The 22,926-nt window shown below is 50.9% G+C and overlaps 1 protein-coding gene across 10 annotated transcripts in view; it reads left to right on the top strand.

The window, feature by feature from the left end:
• kmt2e (lysine (K)-specific methyltransferase 2E) overlaps window positions 1-22,478 on the top strand; it is a 34,184-nt gene extending 11,706 nt beyond the window's left edge. The window contains exons 2-22 of one of the 10 annotated variants that reach the window (XM_020042910.3): window positions 2,384-2,568; window positions 8,232-8,343; window positions 9,370-9,599; window positions 9,763-9,902; window positions 10,302-10,525; window positions 10,618-10,818; window positions 10,906-11,036; window positions 11,234-11,351; window positions 11,493-11,602; window positions 11,743-12,004; window positions 13,033-13,140; window positions 14,640-14,711; window positions 16,567-16,740; window positions 17,015-17,350; window positions 17,740-18,033; window positions 18,178-18,349; window positions 18,453-18,688; window positions 18,798-19,403; window positions 19,536-19,890; window positions 20,107-20,183; window positions 20,295-22,478. In XM_020042910.3, coding sequence (XP_019898469.2) covers window positions 2,498-2,568; window positions 8,232-8,343; window positions 9,370-9,599; window positions 9,763-9,902; window positions 10,302-10,525; window positions 10,618-10,818; window positions 10,906-11,036; window positions 11,234-11,351; window positions 11,493-11,602; window positions 11,743-12,004; window positions 13,033-13,140; window positions 14,640-14,711; window positions 16,567-16,740; window positions 17,015-17,350; window positions 17,740-18,033; window positions 18,178-18,349; window positions 18,453-18,688; window positions 18,798-19,403; window positions 19,536-19,890; window positions 20,107-20,183; window positions 20,295-21,341 — 5,076 coding nt within the window. In that variant the 5' untranslated portion in view covers window positions 2,384-2,497 and the 3' untranslated portion in view covers window positions 21,342-22,478. Of the gene's footprint in view, window positions 1-2,383; window positions 2,569-6,379; window positions 6,496-8,231; window positions 8,344-9,369; window positions 9,600-9,762; window positions 9,918-10,277; window positions 10,526-10,617; window positions 10,819-10,905; window positions 11,037-11,233; window positions 11,352-11,492; window positions 11,603-11,742; window positions 12,005-13,032; window positions 13,141-14,639; window positions 14,712-16,566; window positions 16,741-17,014; window positions 17,351-17,739; window positions 18,034-18,177; window positions 18,350-18,452; window positions 18,689-18,797; window positions 19,404-19,535; window positions 19,891-20,106; window positions 20,184-20,294 lie in introns of those variants that run through there. The other 9 variants (XM_029116903.2, XM_029116904.2, XM_029116902.2 and 6 more) reach the window with 9 other exon arrangements.
• Window positions 22,479-22,926: the final 448 nt, after the last annotated feature.

Below are 22,926 nucleotides of genomic sequence, written 5' to 3'. Positions count from 1 at the left end.
AAATAACAGGCTTTTGACAAGACGGTCGCTGCATTCACTAATGGGACAGAGTGCATGATATATTTCAGCTAAGTGCAAAGCATTTCCAGGTAACACTCACTAATACAAAGGTGCTATAAAACCTCAAGTATTCAACAATTCTTCTCTTTTGTTAAGTACAAATGAAAATAAAGAGTGGAACTAATTATGCATATTGAATTTCTAAACACATTGGAGTTGCTAAACAAAGGCCATACCAACACGTGCCAGCTATGCATTCGATGGTCAGTCTATCCTCCACAGCCAGCAAGTAAAAACTAGAACACTACTGCGATCTATCTTGATTGTAAGAAAATAATTAATACACATTTTTTTAAATTAAAAAACAATGTTTGAGAAACTTGAGTGCCCATCGCTCTAATGGGATGGTATGGTCTTCCTATGGCAACACTTTTTTTTTTAACATAGTGACTACCAAAACGCATAACATGGGTTGATAGGATGCTTTACCATTTCGCCCTGTTACAATTGACTGAGTAGAAAGACTGGCAATGTTCAATTAGCTAAAAGGGTGATAAAAACTTGAAAGACACCTGTGACTTCCTTCCACCAATGTTCAAATGTTCAAGGTTTGTCTTGATTGTTTGAAAACTAAAGTCCACAATGCTGAGTGCCGTAGAAATAAACAACATACAGCCTAAAATAATTGTAAAATGTGTAACCATGAATAATTTACTACCCAACAGTATTTATACAAGTAATTGTGTGCTGTGTTATTTTGAAAGTGCGTTATGAAATGGGGTTTCTGGAGACTAAGCATAACCTGAACTAAGGAGGTCCTAATCTGGATTCCGTATAAACTTGTCCCTGCAATGCCACTCACCTATGTGGAAAATATTTAAGGTCAACCACAAATGTCATGCAAGTCACAAATCTGTTTGTGAAACTATATGCATATTTCTTGAAAGTGATTTTTATTTGAACATTGTATTATGTATTTGTGACTCGCTAACTTGGATATCTATCCAAATGTTGTCAATTTATATCTCCATAAATGCATGTCTGCTCACAACTCGACATGCTTCATATTTTGAAGATTGCTCAACATAATATTTTTCAGTACCTAAAACAAAATGGCCACTTTGTACCAATTAACATTGTTGTCTGACACGTTAAGTCAGTCAAGGCTATTTGTACTGTGACAATTTGGTACACGTTGCAAGCATTGTCAAGACTTTTCAACCCGACTGCAAGAACATTGATTTACATGACCTGGTGCCGAATTAAGGTTCACACGTTCACCTCCTGATCTGTTTGAGATTGATGACTTTTGGCACACATGCTCAGGAATTTGATTCTCAGTAACAGTTCAGCAGCAATGGCATAATTTGAACTAAGCTTGGGTGAATGTTTCATCTTACTGTAGATATCCGGCATTACGTTTTCTTATGGATCATGCTATAAGTGTCAGAGAGAGAATTCTATATTTCTATTCAATATAAACTTTGAGGAGACTGCGTCCCCAGTCAGTCCGTTTATCTTAACTGATGCTGTTTGTGTACTTCAGTTAAAGCTGCCTACTATAAGATTCTGAGTGATGTTTTACCCTTCCCTATTTCGCCTAAGACTCTCTATTATACATTTATATTTTCATTGCGTCTCCTGTTCACTAGACAATGTATGTGAAAGACAGGGATGAGGTGGGGGGGGACTACAAGATGGCTTTTTAACACACTGGTTCTCTCATCCTGAAACAGCAAGGGGCCTCTTCTTGTGACAGTTCTAATTGCAGTGTTAAATGATTTTGTGTGTGCTTGTTTTAGAGAGAGTGAGTGTGCATTTGTGTGCATTGCTGTTCTAGTCAATAGAACACTCCTGCCTGCTGGATGAAAAGATGGCCTCTGTGTATTGTTGCTTTTTTTTCCCTCTCCATTCATGGCTGCCAGTCAGCTGTGTTCTCTCATACCCACTAGTGGTGGAACACGGCTACTGTAGAATTCTGCACTCCTGACAGTCTGAGTAGAGGTTGCATTTGTGCAGTTTACCAATGCCAGGGCGAAACTTACACAAGCTCTTCCCTTTGCCTCTGTCAATGTTTCTAGCTGGTAAGGGGTTCAAGGGGTCATTTGTAGTTTTACTAAGGGGGAATTCCTATCACACTGTTGTATTTTCTATGCTACTTGCCGTTAGTAGTTACACTGAGTCTATGAATCATGGTGCTGTCTGGAAATTCCCCAGTTTTCAGTCTGACTGATCTAGTTTCAAATAGCAGGTTGATTGTCCCTTTTAAGGATTGTTTTTTCCATTTGATTGAAGGGCTGACACTTTATTAACTGCTCTCCTGCGCCAACATCTGTTCCGCCATGCTAACTGCCTTGTGTTCTTCCTCTGTGTGTGTTGGCAGGCCTTGTGGATGCACTTAGATGTCTGCAATGAGTGCTGTGGCTAGCATGCCTCAGTGTTTTGGACTCCCATGCTCTGGACTCAGTAGGACAAGAATTGATCAGCAGAGAACGTCATGAACATAGTCCTCCCAGTAGAGGTGGACACAGCAGACACCTCATACCTGGAAATGGCTGCAGGCTCAGAGTGAGTATACAAACGTCATTAGTCCTGACTAGAACCCAGACCTCTTCCCCTCATGACTCATCTCACCCCACCCTCTTTTCTTTTAACTGTATTCTCAGTTTCACTAATTCTGTCCTTCTCCACAATCTGCTAATGTCATCCTCCGTCCTTCACTCTATCTCATCCCCCCTCTTATGATTTCATATTTACTCCTCCGCTTTCTGGTTTGCTTTAATTGGCTGTGTCACCCCCCACCCCCCCAATTCTCTCTTGCTCTCTCCTTGTCAGGGCTGCATTGATTGTGCACTAGCACTTCTATAAGAGAGTGGTTAATGTGAAGGGAAACATGTTCGATTAAGGGGTGGCAGGGAGAACCATGGGCTCCCTTCTGTTGTAATGGACCTGGTACCTGATCAGCACTGACTGTGTCACTTCCCCGTTCTATGATCTAGACATTCTCAAGGCCTTAGCTATTCAACTGACCACCCAGGTTTCATATGAGGCAAACAGTGTGGACATGACCCTGGGATTTTACAGCCAAGCTCCAAGAACTTGCAACCTATACCTTGCTTAAATGACTGTTCCAGCATGGCAACATCTCTAAAAGTTGACTTTGTACTTCAAAACAGCTGCTTCTGTCTAATGCAATGTCAGAGTAGCTCATATTTGATTTAAAATGTCTCAGCCCAACCTACTACTTCCATGTCACAGTCACAAGATCTCTCATCTGAAATCTCCTTCCAGTTGAGAAGTCCAACCTGGCAACAAATCATTGCAAGACAGATGAAGAGTGACAACCAACTATATTCCATTAAAACAGACAGCACTTCCTCCCCCTCTATCACCTGTTGGCCCCCAAACCTTACTGTAATGTTGATTGGTGGTGGTGTCTCACGCACTTTATAATCACATTTTTGAGGAGACTGGCCATTTCAATTGGGTGATCACTTGACTTATTCCTTTTTTTAAATAAATATATATCCCGTTCTCATATTACTGCCATCTGTGTGTACCTTTTACACCCTGTTAGGGAAAAGTGGAGTCCTATGTTCACCTCAAGGGTACTGGAAAAGTTTAGTATGCAAAGATGCTGTGGTTGAGGAATAGAAATACTGCTTTTAAGAGGGCGTGTGTCCCTTTAAATGGGGGCGTGTCATTCTCCCACTGCCTGAAGAGGTGGCAGCCTCAGCTTGTGTTGCCATGGAAACCGCCCCAATGTACCTCCCTTCCGCACTGCAGGGGCCATTGCCATGGACACCGCGCTGAGTGGCAGGTGGCCGTCTCACGTTTAAGGAGTCTTAAATGGTTCCTGTTGCGCTCTTTCTCCACCCCCTTTATATCCCTCCTTTTCACTGAGCTCTTTAGGTTTCTCCGCTCTGCTCGTAGGGGCAGGTTTAAGCCCTCTCCCTCTATCCTTTCCCTGTCAACACTGCGTCTGCCTGTCTGATGCAGATTTCGTCAAAGGAAGTTAACATTGTAGCATTGGGCCTCCACACCTGCTGCTGTGCAGGTTTCATCCAGGCCACAGAGAGGCTTGCTGGATGGAAAACTCTGTGGATCATTATTGTCAAGTCTTCTTCCCATCACCCTACTGATAGGACTGTCCGAGTGTACAGAACCGGGGTCAGAGGTCAAGTGCTAGTGTGCCAGCAGGAACAGCGGAGGGCCTCACCCGACCTCTAAGACTATACTATAGTCAACTATGTGATCAATGCTAACGTATTACTATATTGGTTCCCTAGTATTTAGTGTAGCGTTTTCGTGTGTGGAACTTATTCTGAACACTTAATATATGGTGTATTCATTGAATGTGTGTTGCACAAAACATATGAGGATGGGAATGAGTAGGGCATAGACAAATTAATATGACAATATCAAAGTTACACTTTGGAACAGCCCGAATTGATCAGGGCATCAACATGTCGAATGTTCCACAGGAATGTTGATCCAAGCTGACACAATGGCACCACACAGTTGCTGAACATAGGAAAGCCCTAGATTCTGCCAATAGCCTGGTCCATCTTACCCCAAATATGCTCTGTTGGGTTGAGGTCTGGGAACTGCGGAGGCTACGCAAGAAAATAACTCGTTTTTCTGGAACCTTTCGGGGGCTGCATGCTTTGTGCAAGGCTAGTTGTCCTTCTTGAAGTGTCCATGTTAGGAGGGGAAACTGGCCATGAGGGGATGTACCTGGTCAGCAACAATGTTCACATAGGCTGTGGCGTTCAAAACTGCTCCGCTACTGTCAAGGGACCCGATATGTGGCAGGAAAACATTGGCCACACCTTTACACATCCGTCAGTTGAGGCCAGACAGGATGGGGTCTTTGGACTTGTATGACACATACTGATTCCGACATTGGCGTGGCTGACAGGAACTGGGATATGTCAGACAAGGCAGTGTTTTTCCACTTCTCAGTGGTCCGGTGTCATAGACGCCCTTTCTCGTTCCTCCCCTGATCGGCGTGGAACACCGCTTCGGTTTTCAGGGACCGCCAAGGTGTGCATTCTGAGACACTCCTCAGCACACCACGTTTATAATGCATCGTTATTTGCTTGAACAATGTTAGCTAGCATGATACCTGCCATTCTCCTTCTGAGACTGGCTCCATTTTTCTAACGCCCTTCTAACTTTCAGTCAAATGGGAACTGAATGCACCTGCGTTGTCTGTCTGCTTTGTCTGCTTCGCAAACACTGTGTGATGGTATACCTAGTAATAAACGGCTGCTAATTCACCGTTAGCTTTGTGATTGAGGCATTTTACAGTATCGTCCAACATTTTAAAATGAGTACAACACATAGGAATACTACAATGTAGTACAGTATTCCACATAATACATCTTACTGTAAGTATGATCTAGGAACACTACAGTGTAGTATAGTATTTTACAATATACTACCGTTTACTGTATTTGCTGTATAATAACAGAATTCTATAGTAAGAACTGTAGTATTCCATATTGAACGGTAGTACTTCTTCAATGGCCTTTTCACCTACCTCTGAAGCGTACAGCATTGTGACAAGCTGGGGGGGGGGCAGCACTCTGTGCCTGAAGACGATGTCTGTCGGGGGGTGTTTGTCATGAGTTTGCTTCAGGCGCCAGCTGTGTTTTTTCTACCCATTGACAAGGTGTGCGTGCGTGCGTGCGTGTGTGTGGTTCCGTATTGAGCGGTCTTCAGGTGTAGGCCATGATTAGAACATGCCTAGCCACACTCTGAGTGGCTTTTCTCTCATATCCCGTGAATGGCGGAGACCCCGTCCACCCGTGTGTAGGTTTGATGTGGATGCTAGCACCCATGGACCGTCTGGCCCTGCCGCTGCCGAAGGAGACTTGAATTATGCTGTCACTCTCAGTCCCGCTAACCCAGTCGTACTGAGCCCTCGCCATCCGCCAAGCAAACGCCCCCTCCTTAGTCGTCTGTTCTCCTTTATCACCCCCCCTCTCAGCAGAGATACAACCCCAGGACAGCATAATGAAACGCATCGGAATAAATCACCATACACTCACTGGATCACGGGTGATGTCATTTTAATACATGAATGAAAGTACTCTATTTCTCCACTGAATGATGTATGCTGCCTACCGCTCCGAAATCCCTGACTATCAAGTATAGATCTTTCACTGGCAAATCATTCACCGCCCAGTTGTCAGGTACTGTGTCTTTAGAGCTAGCTTTAGTTTGTTTAGTATTGGGTTGGGTTACTAACTTGCCCCGGGCAGAGTAGTGAACTGTGTGTGTCAAGAGTTATGTACATTGTACACACACCTTTCCCGAGGCCCGCCCACTATAACTTTTACATGCACTTACGTTTTCACTTTGACACAAAGCGCCTACTGCTTCAGCGCCAATACTCTGAGGAAGTGATGCAGCGCGAGCGTTTAGAGGGCACGGGGTATGTGAGCAGCACACGGCAAGAAACCAAGTGAGGAGCTCTCACCGCCTCAGGTACTGTACTGCTGCTACCTTACCCTGGAGGAACAGGACGGGTAGAGCTAAGGAAGGAAGGAAGGAAGGGAGGGAGAGGGGGAAGAATATGGGTGGGTTTGAACATTGGAGAGTGTGTGTGTGTGTGTGTGAACTTTACCATACACACACACGTGGCAACTTTGTTGGAGTTGCCTGGTTTTGCTACCGCTAGTCTGCTGCTAACTCTTGATTTTGCACGTTTTCCAGTTACTGCTCCCAAGTGTTTCTGCGAGGTGCCGCCTCTGTGTATGTAGATCTATGTATTTCCTCTGATCCATTCTCTGTCTGTCGGCTGTTCCTAGTGCTGTATTCCCCCAGTAACTGTACTACGCTATCAGACAACACACGTAGGCTACATTCTGTAACGTGGTACCTTTTCAACTGTCCAGTTTGTTTAGCAGGCTATTCTCTTGTCTGCCTTGTTAGCTAAACCTTTTGGCAGGGCAGTTGGCACTTTGCCTACATTCACCCTGGGGGCTCCTCTATTCTCTGCCTTTCTCTGACCTTGAAGCAGTTGTCTGGACTAGCCTGTATGACAAGGATATGATGTGGTGGAGTTTCGTTTCGCAAGACTGACCGACACCCTGTCTGTGTGTATGAGTTAAGCTGTGTTTAGACCATCAAACCACTTCTGTTCTATTTTTTTCACTAATTGGTCTTGTGACCAATCAAATGAACTCTCAAAAGACCAATTTGTATGGGGAATATCTGAGCTGCCTGTGTAAACAACCTTAGAGTATGTTGTTGGAACGTTAGTTATGCTTTTGGATTTAATATAAACTACAAACTCTGCTCTGTTGCTGGTCTCTTCTGTTATTTCTTTCTTTGTTTTCTTTCCCACATTCTACAGTTACTTCTCTTCTGTTTAGTATTTCCTTCCATCCCTCACAATCTCCAATTTTGTTGTCTGTTCGCCAATCCCACTTCCCTTTTTGCCTTTTCAAACCACGACCGTGTCCTTCGGTGTCAGTGAAAGCTGGCTTGGTTACTTGCCCCCATGTTGTGGGTTCTATTTAAAAAAGGTTTCCTCTGCTCCAGTGCACTGTCATCCTAGGGAAGTGGATTTACTGGTTTGGTGTAAATGCTCAACCAAAGTGTCTGTGTGTGTGTGTGTGTGTGTGTGTGTGTGTGTGTGTGTGTGTGTGTGTGTGTGTGTGTGTGTGTGTGTGTGTGTGTGTGTGTGTGTGTGTGTGTGTGTGTGTGTGTGTGTGTGTGTGTGTGTGTGTGTGTGTGTCCGTTCGTTCGTTCGTTATTGTGTCATCCAGATATCAGTCACATTTAAACTGTCTTTATTGTGGGAAGATTAGGCCCTCGTGCTGATTTTTCTTCATATCAGCTCTGTCCAGTAGCTGAAGTGAAATGACATGGCTGGGACACACACTGACACCACCCATACCATGAGATTCTAAACTGTGAGCCTCGTGCAACTTCCACTCTGTGTAACCAACACCACTGTCATCTCCCCTTGAGCCGTCATAAATAAACCCCCGTCCAGCTTGTGGAAGAGGACAGTCATATTTCTTTCAAGCAGCTCTAGGACCATACACTGCCCCTTATGGAAACAATTGTTTCATTGTATTGTTGTGAATCCCTGTCTTAACTGTTTATTTTACTCTACCTTTCATTTTATCGTACACTGATACTCTAGTCCTATTAGTCCCTTATATTTAAGGTTCCTCTCTAACTCTGTCTCTTTCTCTCTTTCTGTCCATTAGACCCGAATCAGTAGAGGCAAGTCCTGTGGTGGTGGAGAAGTCCAGTTATCCTCACCAGATCTACAGTAGTAGTTCTCACCACTCCCACAGCTACATTGGGCTACCCTACGCCGTGAGTATACCAGCATCACTCCACCATAAAGCATGGATTGGAAGGCCTTAGATTATAGTACTAACAGTCTGCAGAACTATTTGCCCACAGCACTGCATTACTACCATACTGCTTACACTGCATACTGTTCTTTGGACTAGACTGTGCTACTATTAGACTAATGCAGCACTGACTTTAGCAGTACCCTGTTTGGCTGTGGCAGCAGTACCCTGTTTGGCTGTGGCAGCAGTACCCTGTTTGGCTGTGGCGGCAGTACCCTGTTTGGCTGTGGCGGCAGTACCCTGTTTGGCTGTGGCGGCAGTACCCTGTTTGGCTGTGGCGGCAGTACCCTGTTTGGCTGTGGCGGCAGTACCCTGTTTGGCTGTGGCGGCAGTACCCTGTTTGGCTGTGGCGGCAGTACCCTGTTTGGCTGTGGCGGCAGTACCCTGTTTGGCTGTGGCGGCAGTACCCTGTTTGGCTGTGGCGGCAGTACTGGTTACACAGCATACTGTTCAGTGCTCTCTCCCTGACCTAAATACCTCACATCAGCTCTCTGCCTCATGGTTAATCATCACTAAAGCTAGCTAGCTTCCTCCTCATATTTTCACTCATATAGTCATCTTGAAAAAGGATGCTGGATATAGATTTGTGTTGCCCGGTGCTTTTCCTGTTGCCCAAAAGGTGTGAATAGAGCTGGGAATATATCATTATCACAGTCCTTGAGCGCCAGTTTTATTGTGATCCAATGTTCCAAACACCATATGTCTATTTCAGAGGGACAAGAAAGGGGTTTTAGGACGAGGGATTTCTTATTTAAAAACTAGTTGGTGGACATTAATTTCAGTTTTGGTGTGAATGAATCACTTGGGCATAGTTTTGTTTTGGTCCTCATCCATCCGATGAAGTAAAAAACGAGTGGGTGCTAAGTAGAAAGTAGTGACCCCTCCTTTGGAGAAACCCTTTCAGTTCACTTCCTGAACGTTTGACTGAAACTGTCATAATGTGTCGTTCACATGACTGTCTCACCGCCTTCTCTTCTCTCCCCAGGACCACAACTATGGGGCACGTCCCCCACCCACGCCCCCCGCCTCCCCTCCCCCCTCCATGCTGAGCCGGCAGGGCGAGGGGCTGTTTGTGCCGGGGGTCCTTCAGGACGAAGCGTCTAGGGGCACCACACTCAGCACCTCGGAGGACGGAAGCTACGGGGCCGACATCACCCGCTGCATCTGCGGCTTCACCCATGACGACGGCTACATGATCTGCTGCGACAAGTGCAGGTGGGAACCAGGAAGGTCTCTGTCCTTTGTCCCCGGTCGGGGACGGATTCATAAACCGAGTCCACGCCATCCTAGCAGCGGTTTTCTGTGCGCTGTTGCGTCGTTCAGAAATGCCGGCTGACTTCCTGTGCGTCTCCTGACACTCTGCCCTCTCCTCTCTCAGTGTGTGGCAGCACATAGACTGCATGGGGATCGACAGGCAGCACATACCTGAGACATACCTGTGTGAGCGCTGCCAGCCTCGCAGCCTGGACCGCGACCGAGCCGTCGTGCTGCAGACCCGCAAGAGGCAGAACATGTCGGGTGAGTGGAGAGATGGTGAGATATGAACCTCCATCCTCCAGTCGCTCCCCCCGCCGGCTGCAGTAAACAGCCCCCCATCACACGCCACTGGGTGAAGGCTGTGTAAGTCAGTCTGCTCCGTACTGCAGGTCTGGAGCCAGACGGCCACAGCCGACCGGTCTGATTGGTTTGCCTGTATTAGGATCCGGCTGTGTGCTGACACCTGCTGGTCACATGCAGTAATGCAAAAATGCAGACATTAGGCACACTATGAAAATGTTTTATGCCACTGAAAGTTCAGTTGACTAAATAGGGGAAGACGTTGCTTTGATTGGACTCTGTTGTACACGATGAACCAATAAAGCTGTATCCTCCCCCTCCCGCTGCTTTATTAAGGCATTCCGGCATGTCTCTCTGCAGACGGGGACACCAGTGCCACAGAGAGTGGGGACGAGGTGCCGCTGGAGCTCTACACAGCCTTCCAGCACACTCCCACCAGCATCACACTGACCACCAGCCGACTGGGGGCCAACAAGCAGGCCGACAAGAAACGCAAGCGGAGCGGAGACAAGGACCCTCCCCCGGCCTCGGCCCGAGCCAAGAAGGCGTTCCGTGAAGGTTCCAGGAAGTCCTCCAGAGTGAAGGTAGGCCCACAGCAGCACACATCCTCGGGCCGTAGGTCACACGTTACCGGATGACTATTCACTAAACCCGATTTCCTCCTCCCCTCCCCCAGGGAGGTGCTCCAGACATTGAGCCTGGGGAGAGCCCGTCTCTGTGGGAGAACAAGATCAAGGCGTGGATGGAGGCGTACGAGGAGGCCAGCAGCAACCAGTACAGCGAGGACGTCCAGATTCTGCTCCGCGTCAAGGAGGCCGGCGACGGAAAGACGCTGGCCTACAACACGCACACGGCTACTTTTAAGCCGCCCGTGGAGGTAGTTGGAACGCACACGTGCACACACGCACAGTGACTTGCAAGTAAATACGTGGCCTGTGCAAATATCCCTGTGGTCCCTCTCCAGAGTCAGGTGCAGAAGAACAAGAAGATAGTAAAGACGGTGAAGGACCTGGCGCCAGACTCCCTCATCATCGAGTACCGTGGCCGCTTCATGCTCCGACAGCAGTTTGAGGCCAACGGGTGCTTTTTCAAGAGGTGAGAACCCAACCTGCTGCAAACCTGGCCCTCAGTGGACGAGCTGAATGGGATAATTGCGTAGCAGCCTGTGTAGTTTCTGTCTGTCTCATCTCCCATTGAGGTTCTGTCTGTGTGCCCCTGCCTGCTACCATATGGGCTGCCCCCAGATTGGCACGGTCTGTCTGCCCGGCAATTCATCCTTTCTCTCCCTCTAGGCCGTACCCGTTTGTATTGTTCTACTCCAAGTTTGACGGCTTGGAGATGTGTGTGGACGCCCGCAGCTTTGGCAACGAGGCGCGCTTCATCCGCCGCTCCTGCACCCCCAACTCCGAGGTGAGTGGCCGATCACAGGCCTGCTGCTCCGAACCCCGAGGGCACCCGCCAAAGCCGCTAACCTCAGTATAAACCGTTGTTTCCATGGGCGCCTTCCATTCCCTCGGTGGCTCAGTCTCTCTGTCTCCCTCGGCCTCTTAGGTGCGCCACGTAATTGAGGACGGTATGCTCCACTTGTACATTTACTCATTGAGGCCCATCGCCAAAGGCACTGAGATCACCATAGGCTTCGACTACGATTATGGTTGCTGGTACGTAGGGGTGTGGCGTTGACCACATGGTCACAAACCCACCAATCACATTACATGTTTGTCCTCATCCAGAGCGGCTACACCCTTAGCTGTGTATTCCCTCTCACGCCCTGGTCTCTCTCCCTCCTCTCCTCCTGTAGTAAATACAAAGTGGACTGTGCGTGTGTGAAGGGGAACACTGAGTGTCCGGTGCTCAAGCACAACCTGGAGCCCACAGAGAACATCGGGGCCGCCGGCCGCCGGCGGTGTCGCAAAGACAAGGAGCCCATGATGCAGCGGGGGGACAACCTGGGCCAGAACCAGAACATGATCCTGGACTGTGACGGCAAGGCCAAGGGTCTGGGGGCCGACAGCAAGCAGAGGAAGCTGTCGCCCCTTCGCCTCTCCATCTCAAACAACCAGGTAGGACTTCTGACAACACGCCGCTCAATATCACTCACGCCCTCTGTCTGTTCCCCTTCACTCACCCCCCCCCCCCCCCCCCCCCCATCCAACTGTCACCCCCACCACCACTCTCTCATCCCTGTCACTCATCCCTCTCTCCTCATCATCTCTTCAGTCTAACATCACTCTCTCTCTGTTAATGATCACCCCATAGGAGTCTAGTTGTCTTTCATCCTAATCAGAAATGTGTAGTGTTGTCCATATTTCTGTTATCCATTAGTAGATCCTCCGCCCCCCTCCTCTGTCCATCCGTTTGTGTTCCCTCTGTCCCTGACCCTAACCTCACTCCTCCAGCCGACCTCCTCCGTCATCAGCTCAGAGTTTTCTGCCGTGTGGCCCTCTCAGGTGGAAGGAGACGCAAGGTTCTGCTCCATCAACAACTAAACACACAGCTAGGCTGTCTACTCTGGTGTCCAGTTGACACGAACCACAAGAAAACACTGGCAAGGAAACGTGATGGCATCTGAACATGTCCTCTACAAAGCCTGGGTTCTCCTTGTCGGTGGCAGGATGATGTGCCCTAATAACCAGCGAATATGCTGTTTCTGTGGTAGGGACTGGTTGTGCCCACAATGAGTGTTTTCAGAACTGATCTTGGACCTGTGTTTCCGAGGGAAGCACAGAGAAAGCATGGTTATGTCTAGACTTGGAAGAGGGCAAAACACAGTGTGGCCCAAGGCATTACAGAGGTTTATAATCGCTTGGTCTCTCGCTCCTCTTCAAACAGAGTGTGACCTGTGTACATTTAGCCCTCACCCTGACCGTCTAGGACCAGATACAAGCTCTGAGCAAGTTTGTGCACAGACAAAGCCAGCACGTACCCTGTCAGCCCCCCACCCCCCGTCGCTGTCCCAGGCCCAGATGCCAGGCTCCCTCCGCATATACATACCTACAGCCCCCCCACAAGCCTCTAGTCTGTATCCAGACTGCCAGTGGTTGGTCAGTGCCATGATAAAGCGCCACCCCCTCCTCTCCCCCTCTGACAGGATCCTACAGAGTTAATAGAGGATCTAGAAGAGAAAACCGCTAACTCCATTAGCAGTGAAGTAGAGATGGAGTCAGAGGAGACCATTGCAGAGAGGAAGAGGAAGATGGTAAGTGCAGCAGCCCATAACCCCCCCACCACCACCCCTTTCCCCAGGGAAATGCTTTTCCTCCTGCTTGCTGGTGTGTGGGTCCTTTTGTGTGTTTCCTCTCTCACCTGCCTCACCTCCTTGCTGCCGCCGCCTCCTCCTCCTGCTGCCGTTTAGCCTAGCCTGCAGGGCGCCTCCCCCTCTCTCGCACACTTCCTCTGAAACACGGTGGTTGAGGCCGGTTTGAACTGTCATCACACTTGGCTTATTTTCCTCATTTAGTTACGGCTCAACCACCTCACGACACGTTGCACCATTCAGACCCCGAGAGCCCCCACCCACCCAGTCCTCATCCTCTGTCATGAGCTGAATAAGAGGTCCAACCTCATCCAGTATCTCCTGGAAGTCTCTGTGTTGAGGATTATGACCATCACTTGATTTTGAAAGGGCCAATTACTGTTCACACCTCCCTCCCTCGCCCCCACCCCTCCCATTTTCCCTGCCAAAGAGCTCTGTTATCTCGGAGAGATGGGTTCACACACACACTGGCATGCGCTCTCTCTCACACACACACACACACACACACACACACACACACTACCCTACTGTCAGCTCTCTTTCATACCCAGAGGCCCAAAAGTAAAAAAGCGCTGACTCATGGTTCTGGCCAGCGGACTGGCTGTGGCTCTGTTACATGGGTCCCAGAGAGTGAGGGGGACCCTCGGTGTTGCCAGGGCCTTATTGACTCTGGGACATCCTACCGCCTGCCTCCAAGCAGAATGCTGGCCCGGCTGGGCCCCCTGTACTGTGGAACCGAGACCTCGTGTAGTCACTGACTCTAACGATGCACCCATAACGACGGCCTGAACATGTGGCCTCACCTCCGCCGATGTGCGTGTGTACGTTTGTGTGCGTGTGTACGTTTGTGTGTGTGTGCACGTGTGTGTGTGCGTGTGCGTGTTTGTGTGTATGTAAGGCATGGTATGTCATCCAAACCCCCTACTAAACATCTGATTCGAGGGATAGCAGCATGGAAAGTTAATACTTTGGCAGTTGCCCTTTGATTCCAGTTCAGTCTCGCCGACTGTATGCAGTTGCTCGTCTTCGACCTTTTCGAAAATCGTCAGGTCATTGGTCATTGGCTGTTGTGTGGATTTGGTTTTTCCCAGCCGCGTGTTGGGATGCGGAGATGTGAAGGAGCGCGGCCCCAGCGGTGGTGAGTTGTGTTGACGTCACTCATCCATTGAGCCCAGTAATGACAGGTGTGGAAGAAACTGGTGCTGGGGGTGCTGGTGCGAGCAGGCAGAAGGCAGGCCCCCCCCCCTCCCCTCTCCTCGGTAACTCCGCGGTGCCCCGGTCGCCTTCTCCACCCCCCCCTCCGTGGTCCCTGTGGGCCGGCCACACACTGACGCCCCTGGAGCGGGGAGTCCCCGGGGGTGTGTGTTTGTGTGTGTGTGTTTTTTGGGGGGTCCCGGGCCTCTTGTCTTCTAAACCAGGCTGTCTCTCTGTAAACCATTCAGGCCAGCCCAGCGGAGGAGTCCCATCTGCACGGCGTGGGGGCCTCCAGCTGTCTGGGACTGAGTAAACCAGAGGTAAACCCACCAAAACCCCTCTACCTCCCCTTTCAGGGCTCCAGACTAACATTTGCCACTGGTGCCACTGAGTCTTTCAGTTGGTGGCACCAGCATGTCATTTGGTCGCACCTCAAAGCATATTTTATTGATTGGAGTAATGTTCTTCAAACACCTGGCATACTTTGTACAGAGAGAAATTCAATAATGTCAGTAGATTTTATGTTTAGAATGCTGTCCTAATATCAATGATTAGGGGCTATATTGGGATGTAGGTCTTTTATTTAAAAACATTTATGTAACCATGGTTCAACCTAAAAGAGATTGTAGTGAACATTAGATTTTTCTGTGGTTGATTTGGCTAATAACATCTTACATGTAGTAAATGTCTTATGCGTCGGCATGTTTGATTTCGACTCGGATAATAAGGACTGGTGATGGGAGGTTCAACTCTTTTTACTAAGTCATTCAGTAAAATGAACAAATCTTTGGACTTCTTTTATTTGAGTGCCACACCGCACTGCCAGCAAACAAACCGAAGAGTCATGAATCTACATACATCCCTCTTGTCCAGAATAGGAGGGCTGTGCTGACATGTTTTGCGCTTCGAACGATTCCTTTAAATGAGGCACATTCATAACTACTGGACGTACAATGAAATAAAACTCTATTTCTTAATACCCTAATTTAGAACAAGATGGGGTAACGGTTAAAGTGAAGTGTTTTCCCTGAACGCTGCGAGGGTGGTGATCACGGTTTGCGAACAGCAGAGCATTTCTCAAAATAATCGTCCGTTCACTAACAGCACATCACTTAAGGCCTGTGACAGGTTTCCTCTACCCCGTGGTCCATGCGTCTCACATTTTTTTTGGGGGGGGGGTGTCTGTCAGTATGTCGGGGGTGGAGACGACTTGATCCACGGTGGGTAGTTTGGTCTGCTATGATGCCAATAAACTGAGAGCATATTGTGTCTTTGGTGTCCGTTGGGTTGAGAGGCTTCTTGTTTTCTTAACCATCTCTGAATTTGAACTTCGGCATCTAGTCTTTCGTGTCTTTCATATTCCTAGTTGAATTTTGTTAAGACCCCAGTTTCATCGCTTCATTGGTTTGTTCTTCCATTCTGCCCCTTGGATGCTGTTGTCACATTTACCTCCTTGTTTGGGGGGAGGGCTGAGTGAGGGCGGGGGAGAATGTAGAATTTACATTCTTGTTGGACCAACTCATGAAACCTGGAGAGGTGTGTGTTTCTGAAGGTCACGCCGATGCCACCAAATTAACATACAACTCAAAAAGCTAAGAGAAAGGGTCTGGAGCCTTGTCCCCCTCCCCCTCCCCATGCCCGTCTGCCCCTCCACCTCATAGGGGACCCACTGACAACCCTAGGGCCTGCGCTCCATGGAGCAGCCCGTTGGCGTGGCGGACCCCAGTGGGTGTCTTCTACTGGGAGTGTTAAGGTGTTGGTACCCTGTCTGGTGGAGGCAGCCGTGGCCACATACAAACTTCTCCCTGACACACACACACACACACGACCTGAGCGCTGTGGTAAGCGTGTGTCGTTACTCTCCAACCAGCCACTTCCATTTTGGTTTGTCCGACACCTGTCCCCATCTACAAGGGTTTTCCTTTGTCCAGTTCCATGGGCTTGTCTACTGGATGGGAAGCCGGTGGTTCTTTTCCTCTGCCCCTTTTTAGCGCCGCTGCTGTTGTTTTCTCTGCCAGCTAGCTAGCCAGACTGCCGCCTGCCTGTGCTGTGTTGCGCTAACGTGTTAGCTAGCTGGCTGTGTGCCTCCCTGCCTCCGGCCCCTGGTAGGGCGTGACATTAGGCTACGTGGACTAACGCTCTGCGCTCTGTCCTCCCTCTCCCCTGCCTCTACAGACCCGCGAAGAGAGGAAAATGGAGGCCATCCTGCAGGCCTTTGCCCGCATGGAGAAGAGGGAAAAGAGACGGGAGCAGGCCCTGGAGAGAATCGGCACCAAGTCGGAGGGGGGCGTCAAAGAGGAGCCCCCTGCCACCCCCGAGGTTGACATGCAGTCTCCTGGAGTGATGACGGTACGAGTGTTCAGCTATACACACACTACAGGAGGTGTAACGAGGCTTGTACTAAGCATCTGTTAGGTGACAAATGAAACATTTCAACAGGAAGTGTGACGAGGCTTGTACTTAAGCGTCTGTTTACGTGACAAATGAAAACATTTCCCTCAGTTAAGTCTCCACTGAAGTGCTTCCATCGGGTCATTAATGGACGACAGCGTGTTCATCTTATGTTGAACCCCTCCTTAACCATGCTGCCGTGCCCTAACTCTGTCTGTCCGGCCACTTCCAGCCCATGCTGGAGGTGAAGGAGGAGCCAGGACTAAACAAGCCCACGCCGGCCAAGCTGCGAGGTAGCAAGCAGAGGAAGAGCTTCTCCCGAAGCCGTACCCACATCGGGCAGCAGCGGCGGCGAGCGCGCACCATCAGCACCTGCTCGGACATGCCTCCAGGCTCACCCGGGGAACTGCTGGAGCCCCTGGCCAATGACTGTCCCGACGGAGAGGCCCCCCGGGACCCGGAGCCTGAACCCCTGGCTTCACACCCCCCTGACGCCAGCCCCCCACAGAGCTGCTCGCCAGCGCCCGACAGAAACCGATCCGGGCAAAAGTACCCCAAAACTAAAAAGGTACGTTCCCCTTTCCATTGCTTAGTGCTCCCTCCTGAACACTGTTAATCACTATCAGGGGGAGGAATTGGCTTTTTGGTCCACCAACATCCATTGGATGAAAAAATATAGAAAATGTTGCTATCAAGTTGTCATGGTATGTTGTTTCATTTTATTTGTTGCCGCCATTTTAATATGTTCATGTTCATACTTCAGTTTGTCTCTTTGAAAATGCAACACTTTTTTTCTTCCCAAATTCGGTCTGTGGCCACTGCCAACGTGGCTGGTGAAATATACCTGCATTTGGCGGATAATCATTTCCTACCTTGGTCACCTGCATTTTGGTTTGTGGGAATGTTCCGTTTCCTCATGCGATGTGACTGAAGCCCTTTCCTTCTCTGTGCTTGCAGCACTTAGTGAGTGAGTGGTGTGGTGACAAGCAGGAGCGGTCGTCGCGGACCCCAGAGCCGGCCCCGGAGAGGCCCCTGAGGATCAGCAGTGACCCGGAGGTCTTAGCCACCCAGCTCAACGCCCTGCCAGGCATGGGCCCCAGCCCGCACGTCTACAGCACGCCCAAACACTACGTCCGCTTCTCCTCACCCTTCCTGGCCAACCGAAGCCCCACCACGCCCGGGGTGCCCACTGGGCGGCGGCGTTCCCGCGAGCTCCCTGAAACGCCGCCCACCTCCGGCTCCTGCAAGAAGGTACGATGTTCAGGTGACCTCAACGTGGGGCAGTACGTTAAAACCCACGGTGTGTCCATTCTGCGGAGAAATACACGTTTTGAAATATTGGATTGCCTGAGAGAGCTATTGACTCGAAGTCTCCTGTCCCTCATGTCCCCACAGCGCTGGCTGAAGCAGGCTCTAGAGGAAGAGACCACCACCCCCCCGCCTGCCAGCAGGGGCCGTCCCACCCTGGTCATGCCCAGCGAGGGCCCTCTCAGCCCTCCCATCAACGGCGACTCCGACAGCCCCCTCCCCTACAACGGCAACTGTACATTGCCAGGTGAGGACTCTGGTGAGGACTCAGGAATGTGTGTGTGTGTGTGTGTGAAGGTTTCCTGTGACGTGTGCGTTTGCATGGCTATAAGTCTTTCTGCGTGTGTCTGTGTCTCCTCCAGAGTTGCCCACTCCCCTGAAGAAGCGTCGCCTGGGCCTGTGTTCGCTGGACGCCTGCATGTCAGAGAGCTCCACCCCCTACGGCTCTCCCTGCGCTACGCCCACCCGGGTCGATCTTTCGGAGATGCCGGGAACGCCGCTTCTGCTCGCCACGCCGCCACGCGTCATCCGCACGGAGGAGCCGAGTGCCGAGCCGCTACCCAGCAGCCACGCAAACACGCCCACCGCCCCACAGGAGGTAAAACTGGACGACAACGCACGTCTTGCACGCGCTCACACACACACACACACACACACACACACACACGAAGGGAAGGGTGTTGATCTCTCACTCGCTGTGTCCACAGAGTGAGTCTTCCCTGGATAGCTCACCTGAGGCCAGTCGCAGACACAGCACTCAAGATGCCGAGCGTCCCCCTTCGCTGCTTTCATCCCCCTGCGTAGCCCTCAGGACGCCCAGCCTCGACGTGCTGCCCCCCCTGGAGACGCCTAAGACCAGTGCCCCCCTGAGCCCCCAGCCTCCCAGCGCAGAGTCTCAGGACTGCGTGGGAGAAGAGGAGATGGCTACAGGGGCCGAGGGCTGTGTTGAGGCCCCCTCATCCTGCGCCGACCCAGCCCCCACCTCCCTCCTACCCCCCTGGGTAGAGAGCCCAGAGAGAGTGGGTATGTCGGGGCCAGCGGGGCTGTCCTTCTCCCCCATCAACTCCAACCTGAGGGACCTCACCCCCTCACACACCCTGGAGCCCATCTTGGCCTTCAGGCCCGAGGCTGGCGTCGTGGCCGGGCCAGTGACTGTAACCGTACCCTTGGCTGCGGGGGCCTTCCCCGAGGCTGGGGGGCCTCTCTTCTACCCCTGCCCTGAGGAGGGGGGAACCCTGGGCTTCTCCCGCTCTCTGAGTGGAGACGGCACCGCCGAGGGTGGTTCCGGGCACAACCCCCCGCAGAAGAAAAAGGTGAGCCGATCCTGCCGATGGTTCCTGTATGCACTCAGTACTGGCAGTCACAGTGGATCAAAGTGTCGGCTGTTTAAAATGGAAAGGTTCAGCTGTGTGTTTTGGTGGTAATTTAACTTGTCGTTTCCACAGGTGTCCCTGCTGGAGTACAGGAAGCGCCAGCGCGAGGCGCGGAGAAGTGGCTCGAAGATGGAGTGCGGCTCCCCAGTCTCCACAACGCCTACCTTGGTGGAGATATTCCCGCTGCCCATGGACGCCACCCCTGAGCCTCCACCCCTGGCTCCGGTTCTGGCCGCAGCTCAGGTGGCCCCCGTCCTCAGCGCCTCTGACTCCAAGACCCCCCAGCCCAGCGATGACATGGAACCCCCTGCAGAGGGCGACGTGGAGGGGAAGGAAGGCCAGTGGACCTCGTCCACCTCGGTGGAACAGGCCAGAGAGCGAGGCTACCACAGAGCCCTGTCCCTGAGTGACCACCACAAGGAACGAGGTAGCCACACGTCCCACTCACGCGTTACTTAGTTAGGGGGTTTTCCTGCTTGACAATGGGGTCTTACTTATCCTCTCAACACCTGTTGAATGTGGATTATGCTCATGCATGAATTGAATGTTTTTTTTTTTATGTGTATCCTAGTTTCCCTGAGTTACAGGCAGGGGATCAGACATTTTTAATGGCAATATTAATATTTTTCTGTGCTTGTTCCAGATGGAGAGGCAGAGGGTGCTGAGGTCCCAGTCAGAGACTGTCCATCCCCTAATGTACCGAACACCCCAACTCACACAGTAAGAAACATTCTGGCGTCTCTCACATCCAGCGATTCAGACTGTTGTATTTAATGACTCTCTCAGCCTGTGATTCAGACTGTTGTATTTAATGACTCTCTCCCTCCGTAGCCGTGTTCTCCAGGCCCCAGCGGTCCGTCCCATTCTGCCAGTCGCCCAGTAAAGGAGGATGAGGAGTGTGACAGCCAGTGTCGGACCCCCTCCCAGGCCTCTCCTCAGCAGCCCGCTAAGCTTGCAGGACCCAAGACAGCCCCCCTGACCCCGACCAAGCTGCACCCGGTGGCCCCCTACCCTTGCCCCTCACTCCTGCACTCCCCCAAACCCCAGACCCAGGGCTCCCCTTACCGCAGCCAGAGGTCCTTCCTCTCTGTTTCTCCCCAGACCCAACCCCAGGCTCAACCAGGCCCAGCCCCCTTCTCCCAGTACAGCTCCCAGTCCGCCCCCCCTCCGCCACCCCCGCCACCTCCCGCACCTCCAGTATCAGCGGCTTACTTCCCTGGGCAGTCCTCCCCAGCCACGGGGCCCTTCCCTGGGTTCAAGACTGCCGTGACGTCCCCCTTCCCCCCCGGAGCCCAGACCCTTCTGCAGACTCTAACTCCCCATGCGCTGCACTACCAGAGCTCCGGTGCGCCCCCTCCGCCACCCCCTCCCCCGCCGCAACACGCCGGGCCCGGCCCCGCCCTTCTGCACGTTAACCTGCAGCCTCCTCCGATCCAGCAGCATCAGCTCCTCCTGAGCACATCTCCCCAGTCCTCCATCCCTCCTCCTCCGCCCCCTCCTCCACAGGGCCAGACCACCCAGCAGCAGCAGCAGCCCAGCGCCCTCCTGTCACTCAGCCAGGGTTTGCCTCCTCCGCCCCCTCCACCTCCTCCGGCCTCCTCCGCCAGCGCCCCCATGCAGGTGCAGGCTCCTCACCACTTTCAGAACTTGGGAGGATTCTCCACCCCGCTGCTGCACCCTGGTGGCACCGCCAACCCCTCGGTGCCCCCTTCTACCTACCAGCAGGCCGGACTGCCTCCCCCGCCCCCTCCACCTTCCCAGCAGCAGACTCAGCCGGCCCAGGCCACACCCCCTGCCCCTCAGATGCCCAGCGGGACTCGGGGCGCCCCGGCCGCCTCCTTCCACAGCGCGGGTTACCTGGGCACAGGGTGGCACTGACAGCCCCCAGGCAGGCCTCTTAGGCCCTGCCAACCCCTATAAACTCTCTGTGAGAGGGGCTTGAAGACAGATGGCACGCAACCTGTAATTAAAGCTGTACATATTTTCTATATACCTGAACACATGGCCAATGGAAAAACAGGTGAATGTGGGATAAAGGGGTACTTTTTAAAAGGACAAACTGAAAATAAGGACCGTGAAACAATCTTATTAAGAGACTTTGTGGTTGAAATGAAGATGGACGATTCCCCAGGTGCTCATCCCTCTCTCATCCCTCCCCGTTCATTTTGTATTTGATTTCCCTCCCGTGGCGGAGAGACTGCCTGTCCGTCTCTCTGTGTTGTCCTGGACTCTTATTGTAAGACCCTGCACTTTCTGTATCAATGGACATTCCACCCCTCCCATCAGTTAGTCCTCCTTCTACTGTCTATTGTCTGCTCTTCTATACCATTTCTTTGTTTTATCTAGTTGTTCATTATAGCGAACTGAAAGCTTTTTGTATAGAGAAAAAAAAACATACAGAATTATTATTTTTTTGTATTCGTCTGTGTAACAAAGATCTGCTCCGCTGCAGAGATTTGGAAAACAATCTTCTGGAGCCCACTTAACCGCCTCAGGAGGCCGCGCTCATAGAGTGCCCCGGTCAGAATGTCTGTCTTTGTGTGTGAGGAGGAGAAAGCAAAGCAAGGGACAAGGAGAGCGGTAGAGTACCGTTGATGCTGTGGACTTCTGAGGTAGCCAGAGTGAGGTCTCACCCGTAGGTAGGAGGTTAGCGGTTTATTTTTGAATATCAATGGTTATTTGTAGAAAGTGTAATTTAATGTATAGGTCGTTACTCCAGCTTTCTCCAGAAACAGGTTGTATATATTTGCTTCTTTTCTTTTCTATGCTTGTACAATTCGCTCCCATCCCATTTTGGAATATGGTTGTAAATATGAGCGCTTTTCTTGGCAAAGCTGAATGTTTCTGTGACAGTAGCACTATTTCTATTTTGTTTTTCCTCTATTCAATTTTGTCTTTTTATTATTTGTGTGTGAGTGTATGTTTGTGTGGAGGAGAGAGACTCAGACACTGCACTGGTTGGCTATTTTCATGGTTCATTATAATAAATCACTGTAATGACAGTTTTATACCACTGAGGGTGTTTGCCTATTTGTCTGGTAGAAGGAAGACTGCCATGTTTGCACCTCAGGCAGTCTGTTTGAGGGATTTCTCCATCATGAAAGGCCACCTGTCACCTCCAGATGACTGGATGCATTTGGACAAGCGGACCACAAACCCGATCGACCTGACACCTCACCACGTCCCATGAGCGGTTCCTCACAGTGTGGATTACCTCAGGTGGAGGGAAGGTCTGCCGTCACGCCAGCAACAACAGCGTCCATAACGTCATATTTAGTGGTTGCCTCCATCCTGCCATGCACAACAGATTGTAGAGTTCTTTCTGTGGAGTAAATGCTCGTAATGAGTGTCTACATCTGAAATGGTGTTTAGTGGACAGCCATCTCTCAGGATAGCAGAATGGTGCCAGCGCTCTTTGATCGGTGATGCTGCTGGGTGGATATCAAAGCAGACCTTCAGGTGT

Source organism: Esox lucius, chromosome 23, assembly GCF_011004845.1.
Source record: "Esox lucius isolate fEsoLuc1 chromosome 23, fEsoLuc1.pri, whole genome shotgun sequence".
Lineage (NCBI taxonomy): Eukaryota > Metazoa > Chordata > Actinopteri > Esociformes > Esocidae > Esox > Esox lucius.
The sequence above is the reverse complement of the archived record's forward strand: the minus strand, read 5'-3'. Positions and strand labels throughout refer to the sequence as shown.